The sequence below is a fragment of the Barbatula barbatula genome (genome assembly GCF_947034865.1).
Source record: "Barbatula barbatula genome assembly, chromosome: 15".
In the NCBI taxonomy this organism is placed as follows: Eukaryota; Metazoa; Chordata; class Actinopteri; order Cypriniformes; family Nemacheilidae; genus Barbatula; species Barbatula barbatula.
The window spans coordinates 14945673-14965402 of record NC_136778.1 but is presented as its reverse complement, the minus strand read 5'-3'; the positions used below and the strand labels follow the sequence as shown (position 1 = coordinate 14965402).

The following is a 19730-nucleotide window of genomic DNA, read 5'->3' as shown; positions in this document are numbered from 1 at the left end:
ATGACTTGGTTTCTTCAGTTGAACAGAAACAAAGCTGTCAAAAATGCTGTCATGATATTCTTTTACGCTCAAAAAGGTTTTCTGAAAAACTCTGAAAGCCTTAAGTAATCCAAATTACTCTAGTGGGTCAATATAAGCAAAACAATACAATTGTGGCAATAAAACTATTAAAGAAACCGATAATAGCACTAAAGTCAAATATGGTGGTACTTTTATAACTTTGAATCTCATTGATTCTCACATGTCTCGTGACATGTAATATGCTCATTTTGTCAGCTGGTTCTGTTGAAATAATGTGCATTATTTTTAGTTCAACAGGCAGAGCTTAAAGACATTCAGCACCTAGGGCAGGTTTCCATGACTCCGTTTTATGCCTTTCGGACCTGAAGGCAAACTTTCAAATGATAGTGTAATTGTCTCCATGTTAACTACAAAAAATCGGAATTTTCCAAAATGGTGACATCATGTACATGCATATTACATGTTCAGTCTGTCAGCATTGATGCTTGAATTACACTACAACAATGGCAGATTAGCAGAGGTTTTCAAACGGGTGGGTCACAGAGTGGGAAAACACTGGGTCGTGAAATGTAGACTTTTAATTTAGTCCAAATAATGGTTTTAATATCTTAATGGTTTTGCAATTAAAATTATATTTCATTCACACAATCGCAAAGGAACTACAAACTAATTTCTTCTAAAAGAGAACAAAAACGTGTAATCCCCCACATGTCCATATCAATATTTTTATGGGTCTTGAAATTCAACTGTGGGAGAAATTTAAGAGACCATTCCAAATTTTCTGTTAAATGACACCAAAATCAAACCTCAGGAGTGACATAAAGTCATCCAACAGCAATGTGAAAGACTGACAGCATGACAAGACACATGAAATCTGTGAGAAACCTTTTATCACATACAATGTTTTGGGAACTTTACCTAAATGTACAAATATTACACATGTATTGCTTAAACGTGAATATGAATATGAATAGGTCTTCAAAGATACAGAGCATCTTTTCTGTTATTTTGGCCTGTTTTCATTTTCTACAAATGCAAATAGAAACAATATTTTAGTTTAAAGTGTTAGTTTGATAATATTACATAATAAACTGTGAATTCAGAAAAACTGAATGAAATTAAAATAATTTGTCTTCATTATTTCTGTGGCTGATTTCAGGTGGGTCCTAAATAAAAAAGTTTGGATAGCCCTGGACTGGACTGAAGGACTGTGTTTAACACTTTGAATTGCTTGATGCTTTCTCCATCTTGTTTGAGTGTATTCACCGCTCTGCAGAAAATGCATAAGTGTGCATGCACGTATTGTTTCTTTACAAAGTGACATGCCAACTGCTTGCCTGGCTTGCATAATACTATGTTGTTGCAAGAAAAACGCAAAGAATTTCTACTTTTATATTTCTATTTATAATATATCTCAAGCGATTTTCCTAAGGAAGGTGACAGATACATATGACGGATTGAAGAATGAGAGTCCAAACATGCTGTTCGTACAAACAGTAATGTCATTGAAATTAAGAACAGTAACTACAAGGCGAAAAGCTGCATTTACAGCAGTTCAGACAAACACTCATAAGCTGAACCCAGCAATGTGCTAAACAGAGAATTTATACAAATGAAATATGTGCAAGTATCTGGAAGGCTTATTATATAAGGTGCCTCTACTACTTTTTGACAACGCAGAATGTAAGAGTGACCGAGAAGACAAACTGAAAGATGTAATCTGCCGTACATGGGGTTGGAAATCTACATTGGTGAAGCTGCCATTTCCATAGCACTGTAGTTTATTTACATGACTTGAAATTCACTTAATGTGCACATGGTATAAATATAATACATCAAATTAGGATCGTGAAGCTACGCACTTCTGACAGGAAGAAAGGACAGACTTTGGTTCAAAGCAAATAAATACACAAGTGAATGCCAATCTGGAATGTGTCAGGCATACAGTAGATGCGTTTTAATGGGTATCATGGATTATTACGTTGGTGGAGATCATTTACAACTCAATCACAGCAGCTGACTACCACTAGAGTTTGGCACATGAGCTAGTTAAGACAGTCTCTTGGGCCTCGGCTCCACCTAGGGGAGTGGAGGTCAACAGGTGGGCGGCTCTAGTGTGGATGATAGGCAGACCTAACTGGTGAAGTCTCCCGTTCACTCCTGTCCACGATGAAGACCTTCACAGGAACCGTTGTCCATTAGTTTTCCACCCCCCTACTGACCTCTTTGCTGTCTTCTGTGGGTTTATCACCTGAAAATACAAACCACATACCGTATATCAACATCTTTACAATCATTCTTTAGTCGAGCTACTGAAACAGTTTCGACTCAATGATCATCTGAAGTACAACTACCAAAAGGTGCAGTGTCACTAGACTTTGTATAAAGCACCTTTATCGTGCATAGAATAAGAATATAACTTTAAACCTGTGATTATTTGGAGTGTTAAGCAAAGTAAGCAGTATATCACACAATGTCCCTGTCACTTTTTATGATGTTACTTGTTTGTTGCGGTGTGTATTAACATTTAGCATAATTAGTGTGTCTAGTGTGATGGAGCTTACTTGCAGCCTGGGCCTGTTTGTCTCTTGGGTCATCTGTAGGGCTCAGATCATCGGGTGGCCAGCGAAGTTCTCCGCTCTCCACCTCCCCGCTCTCGGTGGGTTCCACCACGATGGATGGCAAACGTTTGGAAAGTTTGGGAAACCGTTCATGGGAATCTGGGAAGATCTGTCATGTGTAGACAACAAAAAGAGTTTCACTTTCCTATTATATTTATGTATCTGCTCCACCAACATCAAAACCGTGTGGGAATTCATGTTGTTCTGCGCGGTTACGATTTTAAAAATCTGGTTTAATCTAACAGACATTCAATGGCAATATCTACCTGGGAGGTTTTTTGCATTAAATTAAATGCAGACAGCGGCTGCTTCCTAGGCAATCGTTTCTAATAGGAGTAAATATTCATTTACGAAAGCGCCCTCAAGCATGTTCACCCAGCGTTTCTATCAAGAGCTGCTGGATCTCTATTAATGAGGTGTTTGGCATTCACCTCATGCCATGCCTGAGTCCTACTTCCATGGCACAGGCTTGTTTAGAGTTCATGGGAGTAGGATATGACTCATATTGTGTATGATTATTGCTCCTGAATTAAAGTGGGAACAAGAGCGTCTTGAGTGTGCGTCTGCTTGCTTGTGTGCGTGTGATCATGTGGGTATAAGGAGAGCCTTGAATGGTCTGAGAACATGAATGAATGAGGCATTTATATAGCACTGTGTATTGCTCTATACCCATAGCAATAATATGAGAGGGGTCTCTCCTCAACCGCCACCAGTGTGCAGCGTCCACAACATCCATCATGTCTAAAATGATATTGTAAAGGACATGTATTTTGAGACTGGAGTTCGTCAAGTGGAATAATAATTCAGTATTTCAATAATAAATGAAAAATAAATACATATCTGTAATTTTTGTTTTGTTTTATCTCTGCTTACGTGGCAGTTTATTCTGCTTTATTCTGCTGTTTTGAATGCAAAAAAGGAATCGTGTGTGTACGTCCCCTCACTCTTTCTCACCTCTGCCCACTCAACAGCAGCTCTATGTGCACACAAGCTAAACAGACAACATAAATACAGCCTTGGCTGGAGTGGGCAAGTAACAGCTCCGTCTTCTGGCCTGAAGCTCTGTCATACGTGGTGTGCATTGGCATGTTGGTTTACACAGCAAGGAAAAAGCCCACTGCTGGCTAACACGACACGAGAAAAAGACAGACTGATACACAGGGTTCATTCAGCAGGCATTAATGGCACTCACTGCTCATCCTGTGGTACAGAGAGGATAATGATGATCGTTTCCTGAAAAGATTGTATCCTTTCGAGTCTCTCGGGTATCTGTGAAGGATATGAATGCATACAGGCATCCTGTGCAGGCAGGCATCTGATTGGCCTTTTGCAGTGATATGAGTTAAATGAAAGGGACGATAATCAGGCTGAAATCATGGAGGTAACGTCAGAAATAGAGCCCGTCCACAGTCATCCTATCAGTCATCAGGTAACCAGAGAGGAAAGTGGGGGTGTTCATGTGCTTGCGTGAAAATATATTCACTTGTTGATGTTGTGTTCAAACTTTCCCTACAGCTTAAATAACACATTCATGTGAGGCACTGTCCATAAAAAGAGAGACAAAACTGGCTGAAACTCTTTAAGTGGAAGATTTATATGCAATCCATTTTTTCCAAAAAGTAGGACAATATTGAATGAGGGCTGTCACATGAATAAGGGCTTTTGCTACCTGATTATTGTGTCTAATGCGACTGGCGCGAAAGCAAATCGCATACAAATTTACGAATGACATCGTACAAATTCATACAAATTAGCCATATCGTAAAATAGTTACTTTTTTTGCTGTGAGATTGTGTTGGAGAATAATAATTTGTCAAAAAAACAAAAATAAATACACTTAGTGAAGGGATTAAATGGTATTATTGCAATATGTGTTGAAATAGTATAAATAAATAATGCTATACGTCTATAGCATGTTATAGGCAAAATGTTACACAGGTGTTTACTATTACGGGGTGTCAACCAGATTATTTAAAATAAAATATTACGATGTTGGGGGAACCTTGTATCTCCAAAACGTTTTTGGATATTTTTTATACATTTGTTTTAATTAAACGAAGTACAAGTTGACAAGCTCTTTATAATAATTTTACTCACAGACAAACATAAAGGCTGACGATTAATGGTTAATGGAAAAATAAAAGTCACAAAATATGGAGATACAAGGTTCTGTCCAACACAGATGATTTGCATTGACTCGTGTGTTAAAAAACCAAGTTAATTTGATGTTATATAATAGTTTATTATTACATTATGTTTACATATAAATAAACAGTTCTTCCCACAACAAAAAACATGACATTTGTGCTGCAGGAAACCAAATGGTATCATATTCATGCCATGAATTAGTTCACCTTAAAGAACAGAAGCTCACCTGAAAAGAGATGTCTTGTTCCTCAGATGAACCGGTCACACTGAAATCTCCCACTGTGGAATCACAGCTGTTCATCACATCCGTCATACTGCCCAGTGACACACTTAGACCTGCAGAAGTCGAGAGGAAGTGAATTTACACTCGAATAGTGTCAGCGAGTCCACTCATTTGCTTATGAATGTGGAAGAAACTGATTCACTTGAGCCACCTGCGATAACCACAGCTGGGTTATTTTCTCATCTATGAAAAGATTCAGCCGAAGCCATCCAGCCAATCGAAGCGGCCCTTGCACGCGGAGCATGTTTTCACATAGTTTTGTTATTCAAATCAGCTTTTCTAACATTTTCGAAGGAAATTACTCATTGCTAAAATCAAGAGCGAGTGCACATGAGGCGGGTAGCAATAGTATCAGAGATTGTCTCTGATTCATTCTGAATGCCAAACTCATCTGAGACATGAAAATGTAATAATGCTGAACATTCAATTGCGAGCAATACCTGAAACGATTAAATTTCGGTTCCACTTTAAATAGTCTTGTTTAGTGCATAGATGCAATACATTCTGCATAACATTTACATTCAATGCATTCAAAATGAAACAAATTGGTCTGTTTACATGTTTACAAGTGTTGTGTGTATAACAGGCTTTTTTTAAAGGGGTCGTTGGTTTGTGTTAGATGTAATGCAATGTGTATACACGATTTAAGGTTAAAAAACGCGGTATCTCCTCTTTACGCCGCCTCTCTGACCAGTGCGTAGTGATTGGTTGAATACTGCAAGCGTGTGACAGAAATGTAACGCAGAAATATTTGGAACATCAGGTTACAAAGCAATTGTACTCACAGGTACGCCCACCTTAAATGTGTATACATTTGGGCGTGTCTTAGTCAAATCATACCACGAACTGACGTAGATTTGTGGGGGTGTGGTTACACAAGTTCTTGCAGGCAGGTCTGGGTGAGCATTCGCTTTTAGATAGAATGCATCTTTTGTTACGACACTTTAATGTTTGCAATTTTACGTGTCTAATACACGCATGGGCAACATGTATTTTGCGCCGACCCCTTTAATGAGTCAGATTAACTCATATGTGTCCCAGGTAATCCAAATTTCCCTGGATTCTGCCATAGCTGTCAAAATATAAAGCTTCCTGCTATTTATTTTTCTAATACTCGTACACAGATGCACCTGCAGCATATTAACTACTGACTAAAAAGATTTTGGCGTGATTCTTGCATAATCAATCTGAATTGCCACACAATCCGTCTGAAATGAGATTTGGACCAGCTGGTGGTCCTGCTGGTTCCTCAGCCCTCCACATGGCACATGCACACCGTCCTGTGCATATGACGAAGTCCGGGTGACTCAAGAACTATCGTACTCAAAAACCATCATGACACAGTATTCTTTAATACAATAACAATCGAGTTAGTTATTCATTCTCGTTCAATTGGATCAAGAACGTATGCACACAGTACATGCAAAGCTCTTCATTTGTTAATGTTCATCATCTATGTGTACCGACCCTGTCACTCTCTTTATCAAATGCAGCCTATGCTTTTAAATCTGATGGGAGATGTGCTATCACCTGATCATTTGCATGAATAAAACCAATATCTAGGCTTTGCCGATCTGAGATAAGGCGTGTGAGGAGACCATAATGTTTCAGGTGCTTTGATGTAACAGGGAATAGTAAAGGTCTAAAGTGACGGAGGTGAGAGATGAGTTATTCACTACAGATCAGCCACATTTCATTATGAGAACCTGGGGTTTCAGGAGAAGGGATATTATACTCCCTGCCATTATCAGTGATTCCATTCGGGAAAACTGTGGAAAAACTGAGGGTGAGCAGATGAAAGAAATAATCAATATATAGAAGAAAAAGGAATACAGGCTAATGAAAATGAAACGATAAAGAAAGTAACTAAAGAGCGGTCAGTCTACGGCTTATGAAAGTGAACCATCGACCTTTAGGGATTGTATCAAAGATCACAGTTCAAAGCTTGACCATGAAAAATCATTTGATACACATAAATAAATAAACCTTTTCATTTTTACCGAAAGCCCCATTGATATTTATTAGTATCGCACATGCTAGATGACACACAGATAAAGAAACTAAGCTGTTTATGTTTCCCCCTTTAATGTTGGTTTAAAAATGGACCTATTATTCATGTTGGCTATGTTGATGGCGACCAACAAACATTGCTCACTCTATGGATACCCTTGTTAGCATTCTGAATTTTGCATTGGTAAAAGTGAGCGGCAAAGACAAAAGGGGACTCGAGTGAGGGATCAAAGGGCTGTGCGTGTGCTCGGTGCCATTTATAGTGAGACAAAGCACTGGAACACCGGCTTTGTAGGCGACCACACAAAGACTTCAAAATATTTTTAGAAGGACAACCGAAAAACACTGTGCACCATGTAAAGGGAGTCATTGCACTTTTGTGCATAGTTTAGAAAGAGTCCCATGCTGTCAAAAACGTACCAGCAGTAGTGGTGAAAGGATATGAATGTTGGTAACATTGATTTTTAGTCTTCAACCATTAAAAAAGTCTCGCTTTGCATGGCTCGGTGTTTCAGGGTGAAAAATAGAGATGGGTTCTGAATAATTTAATGCGACAGGGTGCAAAGAGTTCACCTCTTTCCTGGTGGCATGGAAATGGAAAATCTTACCCAAATCTAGGCGAAACGGTCAGCTTGAATCGACTTCAAAACCTCACTGATAATCTCACAACTATAAACATTCCTAACCACAAACCACTCACAGGTAAACCCAACACGTCAAATAACAGGCTAGCTGTCAAATAAGTGTCTGTTGAGAATAACTGCGTAGCAAAAAAAAAAAAAAAAAAGCTAAAGTCACAAAACAAATACACAATTCCATGCAAAGTTGGAGACATCTGATGACGCGTTAATAGCAAAAACTCCCAAACGAAATCATGTTGCGTTTTCCATTAAACTTTCAATAAGACACATCTGAATGTTTGTCTGGCAAAGATAGAAAAGGTGAGTTCCAGCTTGTTGTATCTATCTACACTAATAAGAGGCTGAGTCTGAATGCATACAGTAATGCAAATAACACAATGCGTTCGCAATACAGTCCAATGCTGCGCGCAATCGTACATTTTCCCTCGTTTGCTTTGCACTTTAAATGCGTAATAAAGGCAACCCTGTAACAGAACTCTCTCAATGGTATTTATGTTGCAAAGAACCCGATTCATTTTTTTCCGAAATAAAAGCTGTCTATATATCGCAACACATCCTGAAAAGATGACTGAATGAGGGCATGTGTGTGAAGTGTCCATACCTGTCGCCTTCAGAAGTGTTGCTTCTCTTCTAAAAGCCCGTGACTGTTGCGCTTTCCAGTGGATGTGCAGCGAAGCAGACTGAAGATTTCCACGCCAGTCACTTCAGAGCGCACGACCGAGAGCGCGACTGTAATTTCACGCGCAGCCACCCGAGTCACAAGAGCACGGCCGTCTGCGCGCGAGCGCGCACGTGTGTGGTGTGGTAGGTGGAAACCTCACGTTGTGATTAGTTGTAGTGCTCTGGTTACAGTTGTGTCTCGGTGTGGAAGATAGATTATAAATCAGAATCGATGACGTTTTAGAGATATGTTTTGGAAAAGGGTTTCTTTTGGAACATACAATTCTAAATAGTCTACACTAAACAACTCATCGGGGCTATTTTGATGGAATGTTCCCATACCATTTGGAAACCCGTTTAATGCAAAATGTCCTTACAGAGAAAATATGAATTCTGCTTGAGTATTTGAAACCAGAGTGGTGATGGAAAAAGTCAAGACATGCGGCGTTCACACTTCAGACGGGTGTCTTGTGTGCTGAAACGTGCGTGTCAGATTGCACAGCCCGATTGACCACACCATGTATAAAGCTCAGAGTTCACAGGACCACACATTAGCATTCCTATTGGCTCGAACCTGATGACGTTGATGCCGATGTCACAGTAAGTTACAGGTGAAAGGAGATGCTCCTTTTTAAGTGATCATCTCACAGCACAGGATCCAGACCACATGCTCTTGGCGAGCAGATTTTTCCAGTGGCTCTGTAACTTGACAAGGAAAGGTATCGGTTTTGACACATATACCTCTGCGAAGGTTAATTTTTAAACACAGAGAGGCAGTGTCGTTTCAGTGCATCATCTGTTCCTCCAGCACAGATAAGAAAGGAAAGGATTTCGTCATAATTAAGATGGGGTCTTTCAAACCTATTTGATGCTGGACATCGTTTCAACAAAAGGTTCTTGGGGTTCACAGGTTCACTCAGACTTTTCTTGAGTAATAGACAGCTAGACCTTATTCTTTAGTTCCCAGTTCATTCTTTGATGCAACTGCTCTGTCCCTGTGAATGAGGAACGTGCGTGGGGGGCACAATGACCTTTACTGTAGTAATTGTGCTATCTCATAAAGTCACTAGTTTTCTGACACTTTCTATTCACTCGGCCAATAAACACTTCAGGCCTCTTCTTTCCTTCGGCTTCTGCGATGTTCTCAGACTGAAGGCTATGAGAAAAAGTAATTAACAAAAAATTCATTTATTATCTTTATGTTTGATGACTATCAAGAGGAAAATCAAATTAAAACAAGCCTTAAAGAGATGAAACATTCTGTCAGGAAATTACTCATCCTCAAGTTGTAACAAACCTGTATCATGTCTTAGTTCCGTTGAACACAAAAAAAGATATTTGCAACTGAGATTTCTGGGGAACCATTGTCTACCATAATAGAAAAAAAGTCTACTATGAAATTGTTTTTCTTAATTTTTCTACTCTTTTTTTTCAACCCTTTGTTTGTGTTCAACAGAACAAGGAAAAGTAAAAGGTTTGGAACAACTCGATGGAGAGCAATTTATGACAGGACCAGAAATATGTATTAACACATATTAATTTTAGCAGATGCTTTCGGAGCCCCTTTTAAATCCGAGGGCATTTAACTTTTTTATTTTTTATTAAACATAACACTGATACAGTAAAATAATAATAATAAACTCAAGGAAAGTCAAACCATAGGACTTGACAAGAATGTAATAAAAAAAGTACAGTTTGCTGTTATTGTCTTCCTGGCTAACTTTAACAAAAAATGCAGTATACATAAGTGAGAATTACTAAACTGATCCGAGGGGAAACCCTCAAGTAAAAAAGCACAGGGTGCATTGGTACGTATGTCTCTTCCCACCATTTTACAAGAGTACATGAAAACCATACTTGAGTAAAAGTACACACCTCGCACCGACAATTACTCCATTATAAGTTACAAATTCCAAAACGACTTGAGTAAAAGCCTTAGAGTATATGATTTTAACCATACCATATAATAATACTGAACACCTCTAAATTGCAACAAATCAAGGTCGACACAATAACCTACGTCTATTACGAACACCCAAGTTTCATTTAAGCTCAAGTGCTCATAAGGGGACCAAACTCCTCCAAAAAGGTCTAAATTTTATTTTATATATAAAATAATGTTCAGTCAAATTAAAAATTAAAATGCACTGGACATGCTGGTTTTCCCCTCAGCGCCAGCTGCAGTCATGTCCTCATTTCACATATAAACCGCCAGCGATTGAGAACTAACTGATTGTGCTCTCGTATTCACATAAACCATGTTGACAAGCTTTAGTAAGTAAGAGCAAAATCCACAAGATATAGTATGATATCTTCAATGCCCTTTAGATGGTAATATTAATTATTCTGTTGCAAAAATAAACTGTAAATGTAATGTGTTATTGCATTAGTCATTACAAATGTAGTGGAGTAAAAAGTACATATTCTTGTTAAAAAATGTAGTCAAGTTCAAAAAGATACTTAACTACAGTATTACATTTACTCCAATACTTTACACCACTGCTTTTAATTCCCTGCCAATACTTTTGTATTTTGGGACATTCCCATAATATGTGAGCAAAATATGTCTCCACATTTCCTCCAACATTGTGAAAAAAACTCATTTTCATTTTATTAGGTAGACCATGTAGCATTTAACATTTTCAGGAAACAAAACGTTATTTTACCAAGCCACAGTACAGTTATAATAATAATTAACTAGCAGTAACCAGGGTTTTTTTAACTTTTAAATGTAAAAAGTGTTACGTATTTATTAAATGCAATTTGTTATTGTATGTTTCTGTAGCGATACATGCCAACCAATAATGAATGCTCAAGATTCATTAATTGGATTATTACTGTGTTCAATTTTGAATGGTAATTCCATTCAATTAAATAAAATATTTACAAATGAAAACAATACTTTTTATGTTGTAGGTAGGCTATCACTTAGATTAATTATTGCAATATTGGAAGTGCCTAAAGTAATGCGTTTTGTTCTTTTGCCACGGTCATGAATGAATCTGACCCCTGTGCTGATAACAGATGCAAAGCTCCGGTGCTCCCTCTGGAGCACAACGAATGTGACAAACCAAAAGCAGGTACCAACTTCACATTCATGCCACATGCCAAACTATATGCTGCAATGTACTGCAGAAATATTATCGAGATGTCAGCCACAACAGTTTGGACATGAACTCTTAGCATGACACTTACGACGGCAGGGTTTGTATAAATAAAAATGTAAACTATCTACGAGAAATATGAAGTGTAATATTACAAAGGCAACAAATAACTGGCTGTTATTACAGTAATGTTGGAAGTATAAACCTGAAGAGAAACATTTGTAATTTAAATTGTTCTGTATCTTGTAATCTTGTTTCAGGTCAGCTTTACAAAAATGTATTGCCATACAACCCTAAGTGAAATATTGTATAGTGAGGAAAAACTCACAAGGAAATATATATATATATATATTTAAACAATTTTGGAAAATATGTATGCAGCAAGGAAGAAAATATAAAGACTTACATTTCTTTTCTTAGAACATTCTCGAGGCCCCCTGGGGCTTTATGGACCCCAGTTTGAAAGCCCCTGTTCTTGCACAATAAACAGCAACAACCCATATAAAATATTGGGAAATAATACTATATTGTTCATTTAAATAATGTTTGCTAAATGACAGATTTATGTATGTAAATAACACAAAGTCTTTCTTATTTCCTCTTGAAAAACTGCCTTCATGAACAGCAGTTCCTTAACATATGTTAACATATGTTTTCACTTTATATGCACTTCTGTACTTTGGTTTGTTTTGTTGAAGTTTAATAAAACAACTACAAAGGTTGCCACTACCATATTTAGCAGCTCACAGTTAGAGCTGTTTAGCTCTTTAGAAAGGACTTCCCTCTGTGAATTCGTATTGCTTGGCAACAGAGGCTGTATGAGGGTGATTGGATGAGAGGAACGAAAGGTAAAGCAGGACATTCAAGATGCGGTGAATGAGTATAGCATGGGGTCTGTTTTGTTAGTCACAAAGGCTCTGGGAAATATAGATAAAAAAGGAAAATCACAGTGTTCAAATAAGCTCTCCAGGGTGACCATTTTTCTTAGCTAGAGTGTCCCCCAAACGCTCCAGGATACTAGAATATAAGTAAGAGGCAGCAAAAATAATCCGTCCTGACACTTACGAGACCTCGCAGATGCTCGGACCTCGCTGCTTATAAAGTATTGAACAGGCGCTAACGCCGTTCTGCCTCCCAAAGCTTCGTGCAATTCATCTTGGATAAAAAGGCTCAGTGGGAGGTGCCAGGAGACGAAAATACGACAGTTCGTTTTCACCAGAAGAGGGCAATGTTTTCAAGCTATTCACAGTGTGATGCTTGGGGTCTGTGCTTTGGTGGTGGGTAAGGTACAGTTGGGTGGGTTACAAGTATGTGATGCATTAAAAAATCGGTCTAAATGACAATCCACACTACAGTCTATATATTTAGGAATCACAGCCATGTTGCCTTACACATTAATATGTGTAATTTATTATTACATTTTGTGCATACAATGCTCTTTGGAAAATATGAAGTACATATTTTTATGGAAATAAACTATGGGTCAAATGGTTAAATATAATATTTGAACCATGAGAACAGATTGCAGTGATATGGGTAAAGGACACAAACTACTGGGTTAATGAATGCCAACGCAGTTATAACACTGTATTGTAATTGCTATAGGGCTATCGGGTCAGGGTCTCTGTGTTCCTTCAGATGCCTTGAACTTTGTTCTGGAGGTCAGCCCTTTTTCTTCATGTCCAATGATTGTATCATTTCACGCTCGCGCTTTGCAATCCTTTGTTTTCTATCCCGAGACAGCTGTAATTACTCCAGATATGTTTAAATACAGCTTTGTTGTGAGCTTGTTACAATTCTGATAAAATCCCCCTTCCTTATTCCAGATCTCAACACGTGTGTCATGCCTCGAGATCAGTTTACTGAATGAAAACCGAAAATACCGTTGAAACGTAAGATTGCTGATAAGTCAGTTTATGTATATTACAATTATGACATATAATTATCGTAAAATGCAATATATTAAGACAGAAAAACGGCATAAGAAGAGCAACTCAAGTCATTTGCAAATTCTCTTCAACGATTAGGCCATGTGAGCAAGGTTTCATGTATTTCACATGACAAACTCAAGCTAAATAGATAGATAAATAGATAAAGTCTGACAATAAGATCCGAGCTCCTGATGAGGTCAGTGCAAGCTTGCTCCCGGTGTCAATCACACAATGACGTCATACAACCCCGACGCTTCCGGTGCGGGTGGGCAGGGCTCTGCTATCCCGGGTCTGGATTCTTCGTCCGTTCGGGAGCGCAGAACGAAGGCTGAACACGAATGCAGCCATGTTCGGCTTCACCGAGAGCCACACCGGCTAGCACGCGAGGTTTCTCCCACTGTTTGACAAAGCACCCACTCCCGGTTTTGGGGTGCTCATTTGCGTAGGTTAAAGGTGTCTGAATCTTCGCGAGGAAGTTCAATATCGGACATTTCCAGCTGAGCGTCCAGTCGTTCTGATATTCTACGGGAGGAAAAGCCCCGACGCATCCCGCAAAGTGGAAAGTACAGATTTGCCGGGATTAAGCCGAATGAAGCCGACGGGGCCCCGAGATTGAGGAGGGGTGGAAACCGTAGAAACCAGTGCACAACAGCGGGGTCGAGCGCCTTAGATCAGCGTTTATCTGAGCACTATGTTGGGCACATTTTGCTAGCTGGCTAGCTGGATGGCTGGCTAGCAGTTGGAGTCTGGGACTTCAGAGCTCCACGGAAATCAGTCACATCCTAAATACGATTTCTGTTGGGTGGGCGCACGGTAATCTCCGTTATATCACACGTGAATATCGTTATTTTGTATCGTTTCTGGATCCTTGCGTGGTGGTCGCGACGCAAAATTGGTAGAAAATGTCTGCAAAGGTGCGCCTGAAGAAGTTGGAGCAGTTGCTGCTGGATGGCCATCAGAAGAACGAGAAGTCGCTGAGTGTGGAGACGCTGCTGGATATTCTCATATGTTTATACAACGAGTGCAGCAACTCGCCCCTAAAACGGGAAAAACACGTGACTGAGTTTTTGGAATGGGGTAAGTTTCACTATTTGAGCATATTTCATTAATAAACACCGGGCATCTGTAAGGCACGTTTGTCAGAATGACTGGCATGGTGTTGTCTTGGGATTCTTGGCCTGGTTGATGGGACAATACTTGTCATGTGGTATCGCAGCGTCAATACCCTTCAGCAGATATGGATATGGGCCTATTTGTAACTACAGAGATGCACTTCACCATTGTGAGGTGAACAAAGCGATTCCTGCTTCATGTTTTAATTGTGATTGTTTCGGTTGTACGTTTTTAAAGGGTATTTACTTGTTTGAACAGACACTTGTGTAGGGCTACGTCCCCCCCCCCCATGTCAAAAATATCAACATGGGTGTAATCCATTTTTTCTTATTTTCGTAAAGTCACCAGTAAAAAATAATAATCGTAATTTGTATTGATATAGCGCCTTTCCAACGTCAATATGAGAACACTCGGGAAAAGCTGTTATTGTAGCTCAATTGGTTGAGCATTGCATTAGTGGCACAAAATCATGGATTTGACCTTAAACCTATGATCCTTCATTTAAGGTGATCATCTCTTAAATTAGTAGATTCAGATTAAAGTGTAAACCGGAAAGAAACAGGAACGAAGGTGGGAAGTCCTTTTGTCCGACCCTTCCTGGTCGCACTGGTTGCGGTTGGCCAGTATAGTTACTGGATTCAGTCCTGAGTGTTTGGTTGACGTCAGTAATGAGATTACACCACAGTGTGTCTGCTCCTGTAAGACTGCCACTGTCCTCGAGAAACCCGTCACAAGCAGGTGCCACCTCACATCCCATCACCGTGAGCAAGCTGTAGTATGACCCACTTTCCTGTCGGTAGGCCACACGCTCTCTTATGATGGTGGATGTTAATGATTATCATGTAGGGTGTTTTGCTTGTGCTGGTTAAACACAGCTCTAAGTGCACTATTGGCAGGGGTGGCTGCTCTTTATAAGCGTCTCTTAAGCAGAGATCTTTAAATTACTTTTCAGCAAACATTTCAGGCGTTCCATAGTGTATTTTCATCTGGCCAGCGGATGCCAACTTATTTCGCAAAAGCCACATTCTTCAGTTTTAAGTTATAAACACGTTTTGTTTCTAAGATCCCTAGTATGAGATTTGCACCTCGTTATCGCCGACAGACATATTGACCATGAGACATTCTGGTATTGACTGTATCTGTTAGTTCACAGTCTATTTCATCTCGCTAGGGCACTTTTCCAAGTTCTGCGAGGACGAGCGCAGACTGGAGAAATTCCTGGTTGGTGTTGCACAAGAAATGCTAATGAACCTGAAGTAGTGTTATTTTGCGTGAATCCACTTTATCCGTAGGAGCCTAACAGGAAGTCAAACTCGGCTAGTTTAAGAATTTATGACTTATATCTCCAAATAAGTTAGCTTGGAGTTGCTGTTAAGTTCTTCTTTTGTCAGTTTAAGGGACTTTTTTGGTTTATTTAAATAGCCAGTAGGACCTCAAAGCTACTTGTTAGTCAAATGCAGTTTTGTTATTGGTGGAGGGGCATTCTCATTCTAGGGAGCATTTGAAAGAGACTTTGAATGTGTCTAGGGGTTAGTGATGTAATAAAAAAAGCCTATACCTTATATAAAGGACTTATTGATGATGATATAAACTTTCATTTAGCTGTGTAATAAGCTCCGTCTTCTGCCTGGGATTGGTTTGATCTCTGTTTTTCTGCAAGATTCTATCACATTCATGTGAAGCATCACGCTTGAGCTTACGTGCAGGAGACAAGATGAGTAAGGTAGCCACACCCACTTGTTTACATACAGCCATGTACACGGAAAAGAAACACATGTTGTGATGAGGAAATCAATATTAAAGTATTATACCTTACATACGTCATTTAAAGAGACAGATTTGTCAACATTTTGGATTTCAAGCATAAAATAAGCCTCAAAGCTAACATGAGACCTTAATATTGGTTTCCTCAGGTCTTCACAAGATCCCACTGAGTCCTATTCATGTGAGCTCTCAGACGTGGCATAACGGAATGAGCTGGCTTGCCAAGTTCAGTGGGCAATAGAGTGAGCGGTATGCAGGTGTTTATGCCTGACTTCCTCCATGACAGCAGACTGAAGACTAATTCAAAGCGAGGATTAAGCCGAATAAACGCATCTGCCAGTATTTACCCTTCGTGGCAGGTTTTGACGTGAGCGCTCAATGTTGTCACAGTTGCTAGATGCACAGACTTACTCCACGCCGACTACTTTATGTGCCATTTGATATTTCGTATTGTATTTGGGAGCATTGTTACAAGTGAAAGACATGCTTGGGGCACTTTAATCTATTGTGCCGATGTGGACTGATTTTGCTATATCGACTAGCGACTTTCTTGGAGTTTTCTCAGGCAAGAACACAACAGCGAATGTTGTTGTGTTATGATTTTTTGCAAAAGACCAAGTAACCACCCCATGCTCCAACCTGTGTAGAATAGGTACCACCGAGACGTTTCTGAAAATGTCTATATATTGAGAAAAGGCTTTTGCCTTAATGCAGTATAAACGCAAGTGAACTTTATCTTGCCATTGCTAGCCGTGCCCCATCAGTCACACCCAGACTTTCAACCTTCTCCCAGTGTACGTACACAAGCTGCAATGTACCATATACAGTTCACGCTACTGTCCTAACAAAGCTGCAAAGCAGGTTATGCTTCTCTATTGTGTTTCAGCCTTTTAAAGTAGGGAGTAAGGCTGCGCAAAGCAAACACTACCTGCCTTCCCAGCTGGCATTTGCACATGAGATCAGCGCTGTTTATCAGCGCCAGCCTCAAACATCATAGCTGCTTCTAGTCGAGCCTGCTGTGCTGCAGCAGGGTGTTAAACTGAGGATTCCGCCCTCTTGAGCTTCCTCTGGATTTCAAAAGAATTTGATGAAAAACCCTGACCTTGTGATGTAGAACCATCGTTTCGGGCTACACACAGCACACTTGTGTTTGTTTACATCAGTCGGGCATTATATTCCCTCTGGTGGGAGATGCTGTTTGACTAGCCTACTTTTGCAGTAATGATAACATGAGGGCTGCACAATTAAGTTGAGCGGAGATCGCTGTTATATCAACTGGTAACTGTTGCGTATAGCTTTGTGTTTCGATGAATACCTGCTCATTAGTCTTTTACATTTACATTTTAGTCATTTTTGTAAACTTCTTTCACAGTGAAAACATAGCCATATAACTAAGGTCTTCATAGATCCTCCTCTTAAGCGCATCTTGTATTAATCTATAGCGGCGGGTATGTGTACCTTGTGACTGTCAAGTAACTAGTAGCAGATCTGGGTTTTGTGAAATGCAGATGGTACTGATCTTGTTGGACCCATATAAGAAACCAATTTTTTATTTAAGGCCCGGTGATCTAAATCTATCATGTCTCCCAGCAATGTAATATTCACTTAGCACTAGGGATGCTCCGATCCGATATTTGTATCGGGTATCGGCGTCGATACTGAATAAAATTCTAGATCGGGTATCGGTGCAATTTGTCACAGAGACCCGATCTGACATAAAATTTGTGCTAGACGATGTAAAAGTTCATGGAGACACCGGCGCTTAAACTCTCTCGTGGGCGGCTGTGCTTTGCGCAACGTGTGACATCATACGCTAGCAACGTGCGACATCATACGCTAGCAACGTGCTCTGTACGTAGTGCACGTGAACAAGTATACATATAGCAGCGAACAGCATGGAGCGAACCAAAATATCTGTCATTTGGAGTTATTTTACAACAGCTACGCCAATAAGTTCCACCGCTTTCATTGTTATGGATGGGCAACCGCTGTCCGTCGTTGCGAATAATGGCTTCAGACTCCTTATAAACCACCTGGAGCCGCAGTACGACACGCCGAAGCGTAAATATTTAACTCTACCTTGAACTGTACCGAAAAGTCTGCAAACACATATCCGAAAAAATTAAAGATGTCAATGCGGTGAGTTTTACAAGAGATATCTGGAGCTGCGACGTGTCCCCCGTGTCGCTTTTAAGTTTAACCGCACACTGGTTGGATGAGAATTTTGTGCCACAAAATGCCACGTTAAATGCAACAAACATGTGCAGTTTTACTAAGCTAGGGAAGCTAGTGTTTTATTCATCTGTTTCTGTGTTGGATGTTAAATTTTATTTTCACTAAACTTTAGTTTAGTTAAGTGGACTTTGCTTTAGTGACTAAAGCATTAAAAAGATCTGATTCATGTTATTTTGAATATCTAAAGCAGTAAAGCTATTATTTTTTTGCTCAATTTCAGCTGCTTTATTGCGAATTGATTTTTAAATTATTTTTGCACTTTCTTAAAAATTATTAAGAGATTTTGATTCCATTTATTTATACCCGTTTATCAAGCTAGTGAAGCAATTGTTATATTCAGCTGCTTAATTTGCACTTTAATTTTGAATGTCTTTTGTCCAAAGATAGTGAACACTTTTGTTTTATTTTCATTTGTTTTGCACCGGTGCTGGTTTAATAAACTATTTACTAAATTTGTGAATCATTAGTTTGTTATTTTGTTTTACGGGGTCAGGAAATGTATGTTAAGTCGATCCTGATGTCTTGCACAGCAATGCACATAGTTTATTAAGTAATTGTGCACTTTAAATTTTTTACCTTAGTATCGGATCGGTACTCTGTATCGGCCAATACTGAATCTCAGGTATCGGAATCGGTATCGGAAGCAAAAAAGGTGGATCGGAGCATCCCTACTTAGCACTGTACGTAGACTTTGTATTTAGTCTTAAGACTATTATTAGAATTATTATTGTTTTATACTGTTGTCTGAGGTCTACTTATGAAGCTCGCATGGTTTTACGTTAAAAAAGTCAAATTGTATCCGTGGTGAAATGAAGCGAACAAACGCTCAAGGATTTACCCACCTGAGCTGGGACGTCTTTAAAGATGAACTTCACGCATTCCTAATATCATTTTCCGAAGGAAGCGACTGTGTGCTTCCACAACCAGGTGCTGCACATTATGTTGCATGTTTGTTGCTTGGTTGCTCTAAATAAAAATAAGTCAAAAAGTTGCCAGGGTTGCCAGATCTTCACAGAAAAAATAAGCAAATAAAGACAAGATGAAAATAAACCTTAAAGTGCAAATTCTTGTGTTTTGTGAATATGAACAAACGTGCAATAAGATTTGGTTTGCTAACACTTTAAAAGGATAGTGTGCTTTTTTTACAACCGTATTTCCTTACTTGGTAGCATTAACAATTTTAACTTAACACTTTTTCT

The 19730-nt window shown here is 39.2% G+C and overlaps 2 protein-coding genes across 3 annotated transcripts in view; one reads left to right on the top strand and one right to left on the bottom strand.

The window, feature by feature from the left end:
• Positions 1–895: 895 nt before the first annotated feature.
• LOC306904413 (protein LBH) lies at positions 896–8527 on the bottom strand. The gene is made up of 4 exons (XM_079474289.1): positions 8326–8527; positions 5017–5126; positions 2586–2751; positions 896–2272 (listed from the first exon to the last, which is right to left on the bottom strand). Exons 2-4 carry the CDS (start codon positions 5101–5103, stop codon positions 2220–2222), a joined length of 306 nt encoding a protein of 101 aa, XP_079330415.1. The 5' UTR covers positions 5104–5126; positions 8326–8527; the 3' UTR covers positions 896–2219.
• A 5174-nt stretch (positions 8528–13701) lies between these two features.
• Positions 13702–19730, top strand: part of cdc42bpb (CDC42 binding protein kinase beta (DMPK-like)) — a 56848-nt gene continuing 50819 nt past the window's right edge. The window contains exon 1 of one of the 2 annotated variants that reach the window (XM_079474716.1): positions 13702–14496. In XM_079474716.1, coding sequence (XP_079330842.1) covers positions 14322–14496 — 175 coding nt within the window. In that variant the 5' untranslated portion in view covers positions 13702–14321. The remainder of the gene's footprint in view (positions 14497–19730) is intronic. The other variant, XM_079474715.1, reaches the window with a different exon arrangement.

Excerpts from the sequence above, each read along its gene's own strand:
- LOC306904413 (XM_079474289.1), bottom strand. The coding sequence starts at position 5,103 with ATGACGGATGTGATGAACAGCTGTGATTCCACAGTGGGAGATTTCAGT. Across the intron at positions 2,752-5,016 it reads AACAAGACATCTCTTTTCAG|ATCTTCCCAGATTCCCATGA; the intron begins GTGAGCTTCTGT and ends TACACATGACAG. Across the intron at positions 2,273-2,585 it reads CAAACAGGCCCAGGCTGCAA|GTGATAAACCCACAGAAGAC; the intron begins GTAAGCTCCATC and ends TTGTATTTTCAG.